The sequence below is a fragment of the Oncorhynchus mykiss genome, chromosome 1 (genome assembly GCF_013265735.2).
Source record: "Oncorhynchus mykiss isolate Arlee chromosome 1, USDA_OmykA_1.1, whole genome shotgun sequence".
Lineage (NCBI taxonomy): Eukaryota > Metazoa > Chordata > Actinopteri > Salmoniformes > Salmonidae > Oncorhynchus > Oncorhynchus mykiss.
Window position 1 is genome coordinate 67153118 of NC_048565.1, and position 18467 is coordinate 67171584.

The 18467-nt window shown below is 42.8% G+C and overlaps 1 protein-coding gene across 1 annotated transcript in view; it reads left to right on the forward strand.

The window, feature by feature from the left end:
* LOC110527498 (synapse differentiation-inducing gene protein 1) overlaps nucleotides 1-18467 on the forward strand; it is a 51275-nt gene that overhangs the window by 9666 nt on the left and 23142 nt on the right. Inside the window, exons 2-3 of the mRNA XM_021608814.2 lie at nucleotides 5491-6148; nucleotides 7980-8117. Of these exons, the coding sequence (XP_021464489.2) occupies nucleotides 5597-6148; nucleotides 7980-8117 (690 nt within the window). The 5' untranslated portion in view covers nucleotides 5491-5596. The remainder of the gene's footprint in view (nucleotides 1-5490; nucleotides 6149-7979; nucleotides 8118-18467) is intronic.

The following is an 18467-nucleotide window of genomic DNA, read 5'->3' on the forward strand; positions in this document are numbered from 1 at the left end:
CCATAATGACCATTGTTATGTTTGGAGGAAAAGGGGAGATGCTTGCAAGCTGAAGAATACCATCCCAACCATGAAGCACGGGGGTGGTAGCATCATGTTGTGGGGGTGCATTGCTGCAGGAGGGACTGGTGCACTTCACAAAATAGATGGCATCATGAGCATTTACATGTGGTCATTTAATATAAATTATTTTTTAATTGAAGTTACTGAAAATGTGCTATATCGGGATATGAGATTTTGTCCATATCGCCCAGCCCTACTTGTGGTCTGTGGTTGTTAGGCCGGTTGGACGTACTGACGAATTCTCTAAAATGACTTAGGAGGTAGCTTGTGGTATGAGAAATTAGCATTCAGTTCTCTAGCAACAGCTCTGGTGGACATTCCGGCGCCAGCATACCAATTGCTACTTCCGGCGCCGACAGAGATGGCCGCCTCGCTTCGCGTTCCTAGGAAACTATGCAGTTTTTTGTTTTTTTACGTGTTATTTCTTACAATAGTACCCCAGATCATCTTAGGTTTCATTACATACAGTCGAGAAGAACTACTGAATATAAGATCAGCGTCAACTCACCATCAGTACGACCAAGAATATGTTTTTTGCGACGCGGATCCTGTGTTCTACCTTACAAACAGGACAACGGAATGGACTCCATGCAGCGACACAAAAAAACGACTCCGAAAAAGAGGGAAACGAGGCGGTCTTCTGGTCAGACTCCGGAGACGGGCACACCGTGCACCACTCCCTAGCATTCTTCTTGCCAATGTCCAGTCTCTTGACAACAAGGTTGATGAAATCCGAGCAAGGGTAGCATTCCAGAGGGACATCAGAGACTGTAACGTTCTTTGCTTCACGGAAACATGGCTCACTGGAGAGACGCTATCCGAGGCGGTGCAGCCAACGGGTTTCTCCACGCATCGCGCCGACAGAAACAAACATCTTTCTGGTAAGAAGAGTGGCGGGGGCGTATGCCTCATGACTAACGAGACATGGTGTGATGAAAGAAACATACAGGAACTCAAATCCTTCTGTTCACCTGATTTAGAATTCCTCACAATCAAATGTAGACCGCATTATCTACCAAGAGAATTCTCTTCCATTATAATCACAGCTGTATATATCCCCCCCCAAGCAGACACATCGATGGCTCTGAACGAACTTTATTTAACTCTTTGCAAACTGGAAACCATTTATTCGGAGGCTGCATTCATTGTAGCTGGGGATTTTAACAAGGCTAATCTGAAAACAAGACTCCCTACATTTTATCAGCATATCGATTGTGCAACCAGGGGTGGTAAAACCTTGGATCATTGTTACTCTAACTTCCGCGACGCATATAAGGCCCTGCCCCGCCCCCCTTTCGGAAAAGCTGACCACGACTCCATTTTGTTGATCCCTGCCTACAGACAGAAACTAAAACAAGAGGCTCCCACGCTGAGGTCTGTCCAACGCTGGTCCGACCAAGCTGACTCCACACTCCAAGACTGCTTCCATCACGTGGACTGGGATATGTTTCGTATTGCGTCAGATAAAAATATTGACGAATACTCTGATTCGGTGTGCGAGTTCATTAGAACGTGCGTTGAAGATGTCGTTCCCATAGCAATGATTAAAACATTCCCTAACCAGAAACCGTGGATTGATGGCAGCATTCGCGTAAAACTGAAAGCGCGAACCACTACTTTTAATCAGGGCAAGGTGTCTGGTAACATGACCGAATACAAACAGTGCAGCTATTCCCTCAAACAAGCTAAGCGTCAGTACAGAGACAAAGTAGAATCTCAATTCAACGGCTCAGACACAAGAGGCATGTGGCAGGGTCTACAGTCAATCACGGACTACAAGAAGAAATCCATCCCAGTCACGGACCAGGATGTCTTGCTCCCAGGAAGACTAAATAACTTTTTTGCCCGCTTTGAGGACAATACAGTGCCACTGACACGGCCTGCAACGAAAACATGCGGTCTCTCCTTCACTGCAGCCGAGGTGAGTAAGACATTTAAACGTGTTAACCCTCGCAAGGCTGCAGGCCCAGACGGCATCTCCAGCCGCGCCCTCAGAGCATGCGCAGACCAGCTGGCCGGTGTGTTTACGGACATATTCAATCAATCCCTATACCAGTCTGCTGTTCCCACATGCTTCAAGAGGGTCACCATTGTTCCTGTTCCCAAGAAAGCTAAGGTAACTGAGCTAAACGACTACCGCCCCGTAGCACTCACTTCCGTCATCATGAAGTGCTTTGAGAGACTAGTCAAGGACCATATCACCTCCACCCTACCTGACACCCTAGACCCACTCCAATTTGCTTACCGCCCAAATAGGTCCACAGACGATGCAATCTCAACCACACTGCACACTGCCCTAACCCATCTGGACAAGAGGAATACCTATGTGAGAATGCTGTTCATCGACTACAGCTCGTTATTCAACACCATAGTACCCTCCAAGCTCGAGACCCTGGGTCTCGACCCCGCCCTGTGCAACTGGGTACTGGACTTCCTGACGGGCCGCCCCCAGGTGGTGAGGGTAGGCAACAACATCTCCTCCCCGCTGATCCTCAACACTGGGGCCCCACAAGGGTGCGTTCTGAGCCCTCTACTGTACTCCCTGTTCACCCACGACTGCGTGGCCACGCACGCCTCCAACTCAATCATCAAGTTTGCGGACGACACAACAGTGGTAGGCTTGATTACCAACAACGGCGAGACGGCCTACAGGGAGGAGGTGAGGGCCCTCGAGTGTGGTGTCAGGAAAATAACCTCACACTCAACGTCAACAAAACTAAGGAGATGATTGTGGACTTCAGGAAACAGCAGAAGGAACACCCCCCTATCCACATCGATGGAACAGTAGTGGAGAGGGTAGCAAGTTTTAAGTTCCTCGGCATACACATCACAGACAAACTGAATTGGTCCACTCACACAGACAGCATCGTGAAGAAGGCGCAGCAGCGCCTCTTCAACCTCAGGAGGCTGAAGAAATTCAGCTTGTCACCAAAAGCACTCACAAACTTCTACAGATGCACAATCGAGAGCATCCTGGCGGGCTGTATCACCGCCTGGTACGGCAACTACTCCGCCCTCAACCGTAAGGCTCTCCAGAGGGTAGTGAGGTCTGCACAACGCATCACCGGGGGCAAACTACCTGCCCTCCAGGACACCTACACCACCCGATGTTACAGGAAGGCCATAAAGATCATCAAGGACATCAACCACCCGAGCCACTGCCTGTTCACCCCGCTATCATCCAGAAGGCGAGGTCAGTACAGGTGCATCAAAGCTGGGACCGAGAGACTGAAAAACAGCTTCTATCTCAAGGCCATCAGACTGTTAAACAGCCACCACTAACATTGAGTGGCTGCTGCCAACACATTGACACTGACTCAACTCCAGCCACTTTAATAATGGGAATTGATGGGAAATTATGTAAATATATCACTAGCCACTTTAAACAATGCTACCTTATATAATGTTACTTACCCTACATTATTCATCTCATATGCATACGTATATACTGTACTCTATATCATCGACTGCATCCTTATGTACTACATGTATCACTAGCCACTTTAACTATGCCACTTTGTTTACATACTCATCTCATATGTATATACTGTACTCGATACCATCTACTGCATCTTGCCTATGCCGTTCTGTACCATCACTCATTCATATATCCTTATGTACATATTCTTTATCCCCTTACACTGTGTATAAGACAGTAGTTTTGGAATTGTTAGTTAGATTACTTGTTGGTTATTACTGCATTGTCGGAACTAGAAGCACAAGCATTTCGCTACACTCGCATTAACATCTGCTAACCATGTGTATGTGACAAATAAAATTTGATTTGATTTGCACGCTCAACTTGAGACATCTGTGGCATTGTGTTGAGTGACAAGCATTCTAGTGGCCTTCTACTGTCCCCAGCACAAGGTGCACTTGTAATGATCATGTTGTTTAATTAGCTTGTTGCTATGCCACACCTGTAAGGTGGATTGATTATCTTGGGAAATGAGAAATGCTCACTAACAGGGATGTAAACAAATTTGTGCACTAAATTTGAGAGAAGTTTTTTGTGCGTATGGGACATTTCTGGGATCTTTTATTTCGGCTCATTAATAACATGTGACCAACAGTTTACATGTTGCGTTTTATATTTTTGTTCAGTGTAATATATCTTCAGGAAAAGGACTGTGCCATTATTGTCCTTATTGCAATTAGGCTCAGTTGTGAGTTAATCCTGTAAAAGCTTGTTCTTGTAATGGCCACTTATGTTCATATGCTCAGAGATAGCACTATGTCATTGAGCCAAAATGTGACCAGCTAGATATTCTCATAATGTAAATAGAGATTTTGTCATGTTGAACAGTTGTCCCTTCTATAGGCTTTAGCGTTGACCTTAGCTTTGATTTTTGAAGGGGATAGAAATGGAATAGTGGCAGTCCATTTTAATTCCACTGGAGCCTTAATTTGCTAATGAACCATTCATTTACTAATGTTTTGATATGTGCTTAAAGGCTGTTGGTTTACTGTCCCTGAGGCATTGAATACAAAGCAGCACGTTGAACTCTTTTGCAAAATACAAAAAAAGCAAACAAATAAAGGATTGAACTCGAGCCAAGGGAGTCCCAATACCTCCCACATTCAGCGAGGTGTCTAATTAGTCACAGGATGCTGCACAAGAAGCTGCTCTCACACACTGTGGCAATACAGTTAAAAGCTGACTTGGACATGGCATCCATTAAAGCCTCATCCTGCACACACAGTTTACTGCTGAACCTAGCAAAAATAGTATTTCTGTTCCAGGCCTTGGCAAGGTATAGCATGCAGATAGATAATGCAATGGTGGAATCTATGGCATGCTTACGCAGGGACTATTTTGGCATGGTTGAGGACCAAAAGCTTGCAGGGCTGAGAGGGAATGAGGGGGGTGAGGTGTGTGCATGTGCACATGCAGTCATGTATGTGTTTGCCAACAAAATGCATTTGTTGGTACACACCCCACCAGATGAAATGCAAAGTGATGTAGGCCTGGGAGTTAAAGTGCCTTAGGCAGCACCAAACCTCTCAGGATTTAATGCTTGGCAGGGTTGATGTTTTGTAACTGGCAGCTGTGCAATTAAATCTTCATAGAGATGGTGGATGTTAATTGATAAAACACTCTTCACTTTTTGATAACCCCTTTACCTGACCATGTTTCTGACTGAGCTGGATTTACCAAAATAACTCTGCACAATTAAATACATTTACAACTGAGTGCAAGATTACACAAAAATAGGCAGAAAGCCAATCACTGATTAAACCCCCTCAAAAAACTCTGTTTTTCTCATCTGAATTACCAATTCAGTAACATGAATAGAGGAAGCATGTACAGGCTTTAAGCTCTGTCTGTGTTTTATACTGCTTTTGATGGAGGAAAAAACAACAATGTAAATCGAATACAAAAGCCCTTTTTTATCTGATAAGCCATTTTAATCTGACCTCCCACAGGAGAGTGCAGCCTACCATCCCATGCCTTCCTCAACCCAAGGCCCCTATGAGAGAGGCCTTTAAAGAGGAGGGGATTTGACCAAACAATCCAGCTCTGTAAGTCGGGATGGAGGGTGGACAGGGAGCAGGGTCGTGCTCCAGCCAGGCTGTGGAGGCTGAGTACCCCGCCCAGGGGACAACTTCTCCAGCCAGGGGAGGAGGGGATGCAGGGCTGGGCTCTTGCAAGCACAACGGACTGATCAATACCCACAGCTTGATGGTGGAGACTAAGGAAGGGCTGGTGTCAGTGTACTCGGGGTCACAATACCAGGGTCACATGGTGGTCAACCTATCCCCCCAGCAGGAGCAGAATGGCCAGGGAGTGGGCGGAGGAGGGGGACACCCACAGCTGCTCAACCCCAGCGCTCTGCCCCAGGGCATGGACCCATGCTTCAGGCCCGACCTGATCCTGTACTCTGAGAACACGCTGCGGGCCTGGGGTGATGGAGTAGTTGGGGATTGCTGTGAGACCACCTTCATAGAGGACTTGGCATCCGGTTCCTCTGCCGCCTCCAAGGATACGCTGATGTTTGCCGATGGCAAGTTCCTGGACATGTCTGTGGAGGATGCAAAGATCCAGACCCTGTCCTATGACGATGATGAGTTCCAGGACCTGGAGGTAAGGCTTGGGGCTCTGTCTTTTATCATAACACATTAAACTGTAAGAAATGTAAGAAACGCATGAATATTTTGCTGTATGGTTAGACGTTTGTGTTATTGCATTTAGAGACAAATAATAATGGACCAAATGGATTTCTGAGGTTTTTGTTTGAAGGAGAAGGATCTCTTGGGTTCTTTAAGATGTCTCACCACCTCTGATTCAGCAGGAATTTCCCTGCTCAATAGGCCTCAGGACAGACCAGGCAGGAAAAAACATGTACATTATGTGGGCTCAGGTGGCTGTCTTGTGGATATATTGTTTCCCTATCCCTGGGTCTATGTGACCTTCAAAGACTAGTTATTTTAATACTAAATGTTTGCAGGAAACATTTGAGTCCACGCTAAATTGTTGGTTTCTGGTGTTGCCATGGTTTCTGGTGGTTGTCACTGGAGCAGTCAAGGTATGCAACATTTTTATAGCTCATTCTTAATTAATATGATCTTTGTTACAGTATGTTGTATAATTCTAGAGAAAGCAAAAAATACCTCCCCTGCTTTATTTGTTCTTTTATTCACTACAAAAGTAGCTCGTTGGATTCTCAACGTGGGTTGTTTGAAATACACAGAAATGTAATCAAATGTGAGATTCCCACAGAATGTTTGTAGATGACGACCATCCTTAAAATGTATTGCACATACTGTACCTCATACTTAGAGATTCTCTGGTAGTTTTCTATACTTAGCCAGTAGCCGGCCTTCACAAGCCAAAAGTGGTCCCCGAAAATGGCATACTACGTCACGTGTAGATATGTGCACACCGTTATTGCTCTGTCTTTCACTCTGCTGTGTGTGCATCTTGCTAGCTGTCACTCAAATAGCAAGGGGCTAAAGCTCATTGGCTGGAACTCAAATTGCTTGGGGGCTGGCCCACTTGGGGGACATTTTTGGGAAAATGGTGCTGCACAGCCTCCAGTAAACAGTCACTTTCCAACTAGGGATTTTGTGGCTAATTGAGGTAAGACAGGAATTCTGCTTATAGATTATGTTCTTACAGTACTTTCGGAGTAAAACATGTCTAAACCTTCCAAATTTACATAGGCTGTCTAGGTTACTATTTAAGTCCTTTCAATATCTTATAATTTACTGTGCCCTCTGACCTTTTTATTAGCGTCAGATTTAGGCACTGTGTGTGGAATGAGATTAGTGAATTATACATTTTTGGCGTCTTGTTCAGTACCCATCTGAAGTTAATCAGCAAGTCTGAGGAGGTGCAATGATTTGTAGTGTCTTACTAATCCACCCTCCAGGGCAAGAATGACCTCATAATTAGGGCCAAGCTTTTTTGGGGGCATTTTGATTTTACAGGTATTTCAAGCATGATCCACTAGGTTTGCTCAAGCTGATTGTAGCTAAAAAAAAATAGGTCAATTTAGGAGCAATTTGGGAGAGTCAATGAAACCAACCATGGAAGTATAATGTTGTGAATTCGGGGGTAGCCCAGACCGGTTTGAGATACCCTGTATTGGCTTGGCAGTCGTTGGACCCGGGTTTGAGTTTTCCCATCATTGTCCAATTGGCATGACTGGTCGTGCCCCAGTCTGGTTGAACATACGTACAGTGCCCTCTCGGTGCAAATCGACTGCTAGAGAGCACAGCGGTGCAAGCTCGGTGCCTGAACAAATGTGTTGAGGTGAGGAAAACCAGAGCCATCTGAAGTAAAAGAGAATGAACATTTATTTCAACAACACATCAGCAAGACCACCAAATGCTGCGATATAGTGCAGTCTTCTGTAAACCTCTGACCTTTTCTTGACCTGCATCTAAAGTAGTCACTCTTTGTGCTTTCACAGAGCGAGTACTCGAGCGACTCAGAGAGTGAAGACAACTTTCTCATGATGCCACCGAGGGACCACTTGGGCCTGAGCGTCTTCTCCATGCTGTGTTGCTTCTGGCCCTTGGGGATCGCTGCCTTCTACTTGTCCCATGAGGTAAGGACTACTACACTGTCAATGACACTACACACACCACGGTTGCGTCACCACTAGTAGTTACAGTAAATATCAAGGCAGTCTTAGGAGAATGTGCATACTCTCACACAATAAATAACCTAAAGAAGTAAATAATTTATAGATTTAGGTCATCATAGTATTAGGTGCAAGGCTCAAAAGTACAGTGCCTAGTGAAAGTCTACACAACCTTGGCACACATCTTCATATTTTGCTGCCTTAAAATTTAATCTAAAAAGGATTACATTTTTATTTTATTTTTTATCTACACATTTTCAAAGTGTTGTGATTAATTAATGTCTTGATTGTGTATGTCCTCACACCCCTGACTTAATACTTGGTGGAAGCACCTTTTGGCAGCCATTACAACAGACAGTGCCTGCAGAAAGTTTTCATACATTTAGTTGTTACAGCCTGAATATATATATATATTTTGTTTGCAGAGTTATTGAAAATAAAATCAAAGAAATATCTAATTTATATCTAATTTAACACAACTGAGTTATTACTTTGTAGAAGCACGGTGATTACAGCTTTGACTCGTCTTGGGTATGTCTATATCAGCTTTGCACCTTTAGATTTGAGGATTTTCTCCCATTCTTCCTTGCAGATTTTCTCAACTCATAATTATCAGCTTCCATTCAGTCAGCGCATAAAACCGCCTCGCCAGGCCAAATGTATACAATATTAACAGCCTTTATATCTATTATAGACATAGGCTTTCAGTGTGTGACAGGTTGGTGATTCTGAAAGGACAGCAACCGTAATACCAGCCAACTCATGTAGGAGAGTGCACTTTCTGTTAAACACCAAGGGCCAGTGGAGGGTATACGCAGGTATAAGCCGTATACCCACTTTTTCAGTGGGCATTGCTTATACTCACTTCGTATTCCCTACTGATGCATATCAAAATAGTGAAGTGGAGGTATACGATTTATCAATTATGTAGAACAACAGGGAAATCATGCACAAAGTAACCTACACAATCGCAAAGCATGTGAAATATATTCACATAGCCTAGTTTCAGCGGAATATCATCTGCAGGCAGCAAGAGTGTGCATCTCTCAACTGGTTTTGGCATAGAGCAGCTCACCGAAGAATGACATCGGTAGCTGGTACGGTGTTTGAACTTATATCTACCAGTAAATGCTAACTAAGGCAACAATGGGTATGCAAACCAGGTATGGAAAAAGTTAAGTCCGAAGTGTTGGTTAGTAGGCTATTTGTGATGTGTAACTGTCATGTGCTGTTTGCGTCAGGGCCTAGTTATGGATCGGGCCTGGGTGGCTTGGGGAGCCAGGCCCTGACAGGCCCCCCCCAATCAGATTGATGTGGTTTAAGGGGGGGACGGGGGACTTTTTGGCAAAATTATAGTATACCCACTTCTCCAGGCACCACTGCATAGGGCCGATGGAAAGACAGCAGTCACACACATAATAAGCCAGTAGGTCCCAATTAAAAGAATACAAAAACACAACTTAACCAGCTCTGCTACAGCGGGTGAAAAGGTCAGACTGAGATGTTCTCTCATTTGTGTCTGGAAGTAACTAGCTAGCCAACTTTAGCCAGTCAGCGTTGCAATAAAACAAAGTTCCACTCACCAGGTGATGATCATTTGAAACTTAACTTCTTGTTGAAAGTTCTTCTTGAAAAGAGAGAAGATAACTAATTAGCAACAACATCCTCTTTAATAACACCTGCTACAGCCGCTGCAAACTAGCCGACAACAAAAGCTAGCTAGCTGGACCGTGGGAAAACTACTGCTCCCTATTGCACAGTGACTTGTTGGCCTTCAAGAAGGCAGAAGTTTCCATAGGTTTTAGTAAAAACTTGAGATTAAATCAGAACAGCATTGAAAATAATATAATTATCATTATTATAATCCTTATTTTATAAATCCTTCGCCCTTCTTTGAAGGCGTAGAAGGCCTATTGTTCCCCACTGTGTTTGGGGTTAGCAATAATTTGTAGAGTGGCTCTATTTTCCCTCAGCATGCATTTTTTTCACTCTTCCGAATTTCTAAAGAATACATATGTTCTGAAATATGAATATAGAAATCCTGGACATTTTGAACTTGATTTGACACAATTACAATCATGGTCTTGAATTGGGCTCGCATTCTTCTGGTCTCAGTCTCGCCCCTCCTCCGGTCTTGGTCTTGACTTGGATTCGATTTGCCCCGGCCTTGGTCTTGAATCTGTCTCACTTTAGGTGGTCTCAAACACAACACTGTTTCATGGTAGTGATGGTGTTGGACGGTTGATGAACTGTGATTGGTTTTCTCCAGACATAGCGCTTTGCATTCAAGCAAAATAATCATATTTTCGTCTCATCAGACCACAGAATCTTTTTCCTTATGTGCTCAGTCTTTCACAATCCTTTTTTTCAAACTTCAAGTTTGCTGTCGTGCTTTTTTCTCAGGTGTGGCTTCCGTCTGGCCACTCTCCCATAAAGTTCAAATTGGTGAAGTGCTGTAGTGACTGTTGTCCTTCTGGCAGGTTCTACCATCTCAAACAAGGAACTCTATAGTTCTGTCAGAGTGGTCATTGGGTTCTTAGTCACCTCCCTGACCAAGGTCCTTCCTGCCCTGTTGCTCAGTTTGGGCGGATGGCCAGCTCTAGGCAGTCTGGGTAGTTCCGTATTCTTTTCAGTTTCCCCTTTGATGGAGACCACTGTGCTCTTGGAAACTTTCAACACTTTTAGAAATTGTTTTATACCTTGTATGCCTCATCACAATTCAATCTCCGAGATCTACAGACAGTTCCTTGGACATTATGGTATAGGTTCTGCTTTGACATGTACTGTCAACTATGGGACTTTATATAGGCAGTGTTTCCAAACTATCATGTACAAACAATTGAATTGGCCACAGGTGGACTCCAATCAAGTTGTAGTGACGTCTCATGGATGATCAAAGGAAATTGGATGCACCTGAGCTCAATTTAAAGTGTAATAGCAAATTAGATATTTAATTAGATAGATATTTTATTTATTTAATTTAATTAGGTATTTAATATTCAATAAATGTGCAAATATTTCTAAAAATATTTTTTCACTTTGTCATTATGGGGTATTGTGTGTGTAGATGGGTGATAAATTAATAATATTTTTAAAATAAATAATTTGGCCATAACACAACAAAATGTAAAATAAGTCAAGGGGTATGAATACTTTCTGAAGGCACAGTGCCTTGCTCAAGCTCAGTAAATTTGGTTGCGAAGCAATGATGGACAGCAATGTTCAAACATCTCAGATTTTATAGGACATTTTAGTCAGGACTGAAACTGAACACTCAACCCCTTGTAGAAAGCCATGCTGGTGTGTCTTTGGCATGAACATTTGTGTCATTTTCACAATGAAAAATTAAACTATCTGGGGGTAGAGTGAGGAGGGTTTTCCTCTAACCTTTTACCTGGGCTTTGCTCCCTATTTCTTTTGATCCTGACAAACTCCCCAGTCCTTGCCGGTTACAAGCATACCCTTAACATGATGCTGCTAACACAATATTTGAAAATACAGAGTTTTTTAAAAGTGTTTTATTTATTTCACCTTTTTTTAGCCAGGTAGGCAAGTTGAGAACAAGTTCTCATTTACAACTGCGACCTGGCCAAGAATAAAGCAAAGCAGTTCGGCACATACAACAACACAGAGTTACACATGGAATAAACAAAAACATACAGTCAATAATACAGTTGAAGAAAATCTATATACAGTGTGTGCAAATGAGGTAAGAAAAGGGAGGTAAGGCAATAAATAGGCCATGGTGACGAAGTAATTACAATTTACCAATTAGACACTAGAGTGATTGATGTGCAGAAAATGAATGTGCAATTAGAGATACAGGGTTGCAAAGGAGCAAGATAAATAAATAAATACAGTATGGAGATGAGGTAGTTGGATGGGCTATTTACAGATGTGCTATGTATAGGTGCAGTGATCTGTGAGCTGCTCAGACAGCTGGTGCTTAAAGCTAGTGAGGGAGGTAAGAGTCTCCAGCTTCAGTGATTTTTGCAATTCATTCCAGTCATTGGCAGCAGAGAACTGGAAGGAAAGGCGGCCAAGGAGGAATTGGCTTTGGGGGTGGCTAGAGAGATATACCTGCTGGAGCACGTGCTACGGTGGGTGCCGCTATGGTGACCAGTGAGCTGAGATCAAATCAAATGTATTTATATAGCCCTTCGTACATCAGCTGATATCTCAAAGTGCTGTACAGAAACCCAGCCTAAAACCCCAAACAGCAAGCAATGCAGGTGTAGAAGCACGGTGGCTAGGAAAAACTCCCTAGAAAGGCCAAAACCTAGGAAGAAACCTAGAGAGGAACCAGGCTATGTGGGGTGGCCAGTCCTCTTCTGGCTGTGCCGGGTGGAGATTATAACAGAACATGGCCAAGATGTTCAAATGTTCATAAATGACCAGCATGGTCGAATAATAATAAGGCAGAACAGTTGAAACTGGAGCAGCAGCACGGCCAGGTGGACTGGGGACAGCAAGGAGTCATCATGTCAGGTAGTCCTGGGGCATGGTCCTGGGGCTCAGGTCCTCCGAGAGAGAGAAAGAAAGAGAGAAAGAGAGAATTAGAGAAAGCACACTTAAATTCACACAGGACACCGAATAGGACAGGAGAAGTACTCCAGATATAACAAACTGACCCTAGCCCCCCGACACAAACTACTGCAGCATAAACACTGAAGTGATAAGTCTTCAGTAAAGACTTAAAGGTTGAGACCGAGTTTGCGTCTCTGACATGGGTAGGCAGACCGTTCCATAAAAATGGAGCTCTATAGGAGAAAGCCCTGCCTCCAGCTGTTTGCTTAGAAATTCTAGGGACAATTAGGAGGCCTGCGTCTTGTGACCGTAGCGTACGTGTAGGTATGTACGGCAGGACCAAATCAGAGAGATAGGTAGGAGCAAGCCCATGTAATGCTTTGTAGGTTAGCAGTAAAACCTTGAAATCAGCCCTTGCTTTGACAGGAAGCCAGTGTAGGGAGGCTAGCACTGGAGTAATATGATACATTTTTTTGGTTCTAGTCAGGATTCTAGCAGCCGTATTTAGCACTAACTGAAGTTTATTTAGTGCTTTATCCGGGTAGCCGGAAAGTAGATCATTGCAGTAGTCTAACCTAGAAGTGACAAAAGCATGGATTAATTTTTCTGCATCATTTTTGGACAGAAAGTTTCTGATTTTTGCAATGTTACGTAGATGGAAAAAAGCTGTCCTTGAAATGGTCTTGATATGTTCTTCAAAAGAGAGATCAGGGTCCAGAGTAACGCCAAGGTCCTTCACAGTTTTATTTGATATGACTGTACAACCATTAAGATTAATTGTCAGATTCAACAGAAGATCTCTTTGTTTCTTGGGACCTAGAACAAGCATCTCTGTTTTGTCCGAATTTAAAAGTAGAAAGTTTGAAGCCATCCACTTCCTTATGTCTGAAACACATGCTTCTAGCAAGGGCAATTTTGGGGCTTCACCATGTTTCATTGAAATGTACAGTTGTGTGTCATCCGCATAGCAAGGCGGGGCCTTACCTATCAGAGACTTGTAGATGACCTGAAGCCAGTGGGTTTGGCGACAAGTATGAAGTGAGGGCCAGCGAATGAGGCTTTACAGGTCGCAGTGGTGGGTAGTATATGGGGCTTTGGTGACAAAACGAATGGCACTGTGATAGACTGCATCCAATTTGTTGAGTGTTGGGGGCTATTTTGTAAATGACATCACCAAAGTTGAGGATCTGTTTCAATCTGTGTTGTATTAGATTTGACCCAAACGTGTGTGTGTGTGTTTGAATTTAGGCCAAAAAGTACATTTCTTTGCCATATTGTAGGGCTGGGCAGTATACCGTATTTTACGAAATACTGGTATTGAGGCACGGACCAGTTTTGGTTTTTATGTTACCTTCTATAACAGTGTTTGAATGTTTGGTTTGTTAAACGTGATACACCATGTGTAACATCCATTTTTTCCCCCAAGCGTTCTATAATTACACTTAGTTTGTGTTTCTTACATCTGCAAACAGCTAGTTTGTCTTTTCTTAGCAAGTTGGGCCTAAATCGTGTTAGCCGCTAATGCTAATCGCTAGTTAACCTGCTAGCTTGCTAATTAATGTACTGAGACAGAACAAGCGTAACTGGCTATACAGCCTGATAATACCAATGATGGGATAGACCTAAATCAGTATGTTGTTTGTGTGACAGTATCTTCTAAATCGAAGAGGAATATGCGAAGCATGAATATGTTAGCTACATGAAGTATTATAGCCAAATATTATAGGGTCCCTTAGGAAACACTTATTAACACTTTGCTTCCTACCCTGTCACAATAACTCCTCCTGACATTTTCATTCGTTGTCATGTCAAACAACACTGTATTCAAAGTGCCCACTATTATATTCTAACTATAGAATTGGAACAATCATTCTATTTTCATGATTCCAACAGTTCACCAAATTGTTTTGCTCTAAATTGCAAGTCAAATCGCAATTGCAACATTTGGTTAAAAGGCCTAGATTGTTTACCATTGTGCAGACCTATGTGGCAGTGTGGACATTACCTCAAATGAGTGTAGTAAATGCTGAAAATTATTTTTGGTTAAATTGAACAGTAAAAAAACAATCAGAATGGAGAAGAACACATTCTAAGTGATTTCAATGGATGTGTTGCCACCCTAGGGTCACTCACTACTCATAAAGCAAATGTAGAACTTTTATTATTCAAAAATATAAAATACAGTCAGTCATAACGTGATATAATCTCAGCAAAAAAAGAAACGTCCCTTTTTCTGTCTTTCAAAGATAATTTGTAAAAATCCAAATCATTTCACAGATCTTCATTGTAAAGGGTTTAAACACTGTTTCACATGCTTGTTCAATGAACCATATACAATTAATGAACATGCACCTGTGGAACGGTCGTTAAGACACTAACAGCTTACAGACGGTATGCAATTTTTTTTATTTGACCTTTTTATTTAACTAGGCAAGTCAGTTGAGAACAAATTCTTATTTACAATGACGGCCTAGGAAGAGTGGGTTAACTGCCTTGTTCAGGGGCAGAACGACCTTGTCAGCTCGGGGGTTCGATCTAGCAACCTTTCAGTTACTTGTCCAATGCTCTAACCACTAGGCTACCTGCCGCAATTAAGGTCACAGTTATAAAAACTTAGGACACTAAAAAGGCCTTTCTACTGACGCTGAAAAACACCAAAAGAAAGATGCCCAGGGTCCCTGCTCATCTGCGTGAACGTGCCTTAGGCATGCTGCAAGGAGGCAGATGTGACCAGGGAAATGAATTGCAATGTCCGTACTGTGAGACACCTAAGACAGTGCTACAGGGAGACAGGAAGGACAGCTGATCGTCCTTGCAGTGGCAGACCATGTGTAACAACACCTGCACAGGATCGGTACATCTGAGCATCAGACCTGCGGGACAGGTACAGGATGGCAACAAAAACTGCCCGAGTTACACCAGGAATGCACAATCCCTCCATCAGTGCTCAGACTGTCCGCAATAGGCTGAGAGAGGCTGGACTGGGGTCTTCTAGGCCTGTTGTAAGGCAGGTCCTCACCAGACATCACCGGCAACAACGTCGCCTATGGGCACAAACCCACTGTCGCGGGACCAGACAGGACTGGCAAAACGTGCTCTTCACTGACGAGTCGCGGTTTTGTCTCACCAGAGGTGATGGTTGGATTCGCGATTATCGTCGAAGGAATTAGCATTACACCGAGGCTTGTACTCTGGAGTAGAGATCGACCGATTAATCAGCAAGACCTATTAATTAGGGCCGATTTCAAGTTTTCATAACAATCGTAATCTGCCTTTTTGGATGCCGATTATGGCCAATTACATTGCAATCCACTAGGAAACTGCATGTCAGGCTGACCACCTGTTACGCGAGTGCAGCGTCAAAAGGACCCTGTGGCTGCAAGGAGCCACGGTAAGTTGCTAGCTAGCATTTAAACTTATCTTTATAAAAATAAATCAATCGTCACATAATCACTAGTTAACTACACATGGTTGATGAGATTACTAGGTTAACTAGCTTGTCCTGCGTTGCATATAGTCAATGCAGTGCCTGTTAATTTATCATTGAATCACAGCCTACTTAAACTTCGCCAAACTGGTGATGATTTAACAAAAGCGCATTCGTGAAAAAAGCACAATCTTTGCACAAATGTACCAAACCATAAACATCAATGCCTTTCTTAAAATCAATACACAGAAGTATATATATTTTTAAACATGCATATTTAGTTAAAAGAAATTCATGTTTGCAGGCAATATTAACTAGGGAAATTGTGTCACTTCTCTTGCGTTCAGTGCAAGCAGAGTCAGGGTATATGCAACAGTTTGGGACGCCTGGCTCGTTGTGAACTGTGAACTAATTTGCCAGAATTTTACATAATTATGACAACATTTAAGGTTGTGCAATGTAACAGCAATATTTAGACTTAGGGTTGCCACCCGTTTGATAAAATACGGAACGGTTCCGTATTTCACTGAAAGAATAAAAGTTTTGTTTTTGAAATGATAGTTTCCGTATTGAACCATATTAATTACCAAAGGCTCCTATTTCTGTGTTTATTATATTATAGTTAAGTCTAAGATTTGATAGAGCAGTCTGACTGAGCGGTGGTAGGCAGCAGAAGGGTCGTAAGCATTTATTCAAATAGCACTTTACTGCTTTTTCCAGCAGCTCTTAGGAATGGTTGATGCCCAGCGCTGTTTGAGTTACAGCCTTTCACCTCCCGAAATTAGACTGGCAATACTAAAGTGCCTATAAGAACATCCAATAGTCAAAGGTATATGAAATACAAATGGTATAGAGAGAAATAGTCGACGCGTCATAATTCCTATAATAACTACAACCTAAAACGTCTTAACTGGGAATATTGAAGAACTGGGAATATTGAACCACCAGCTTTCATATGTTCTCATGTTCTGAGCAAGGAACTTAAACATTAGCTTTTCTACATGGCACATATTGCATTTTTACTTTCTTCTCCAACACTGTGTTTTTGCATTATTTAAACCAAACTGAACATGTTTCATTATTTATTTGAGACTAAATAGATTATATTGATGTATTATATTAAGTTAAAATAAGGGTTCATTGTTCATTCAGTATTGTTGTAATTGTCATTATTACAAACATATAAAAATCGGCCGATTAATCTGTATTGGCTTTTTTTGGTCCTCCAATAATCGGTATCGGCGTTGACAAATCATAATCGGTCGACCTCTACTCTGGAGCGGGATCGATTTGGAGGTGGAGGGTCTGTCATGGTCTGGGGCGGTGTGTCACAGCATCATCGGACTGAGCTTGTTGTCCTTGCAGGCAATCTCAATGCTGTGCGTTACAGGGAAGACATCCTCCTCCCTCATGTGGTACCCTTTCTGCAGGCTCACCCTGACATGACCCTCCAGCATGACAATGCCACCTGCCATACTGCTCGTTATGTGCATGATTTCCTGCAAGACAGGAATGTCAGCGTTCTGTCATGGCCAGCAAAGAGCCCGGATCTCAATCCCATTGAACACGTGGGACCTGTTGGATCGGATGGGTGAGGGCTAGGGCCATTCCCCCCAGAAATGTCTGAGAACTTGCAGGTGCCTTGATGGAAGAGTGGGGTAACATCTCACAGCAAGAACTGGTAAATCTGGTGCAGTCCATGAGGAGGAGATGCACTGCAGCACTTAATGCAGCTGGTGGCCACACCAGATACTGACTGTTATTTTTGATTTTGACCCCCCCCCCCCTTTGTTCAGGGTCACATTATTCAATTTCTATTAGTAACATGTCTGTGGAACTTGTTCAGTTTATGTCTGTTGTTGAATCTTGTTATGTTCATACAAATATTTACACATGCTAAGTTTGCTGAAAATAAACGCAGTTGACAGTGAGAGGACATTTTCTTTTTTTGCTGAGTTTATTTGGCCATATTCCCCTACCATGTTTGTTGCCCTAAGAGTAGTGTAAAGTTGATAGACTCTTATTTCAAAAATTTTCACAGCTGTAATGGCTGCCAAAGGTGCTTCCACCAAGTATTAACCCAGGGGTGTGAAGACGTACACAATCAAGAAATCTTTTTTTTTTTTTTTATGTATTTGAAGGTGCAATATGCAGAAAACGCTCCGCCATTTCCTGGTTACTAAAATTCAAATAGTTTTCCTAATTTCAGTTTGTGACAAAACAAGCAATGCGTAGTGTAGAGAATCATTGTACAATTTTAAACAGCGGTGAAGTTCCTTTTCAATAACCACAAATATAATATTTTCAGCTGTTTTGAAGCTAGTGTACAAAACTGAAAGTAAAAGATGCAAAAATAGAAC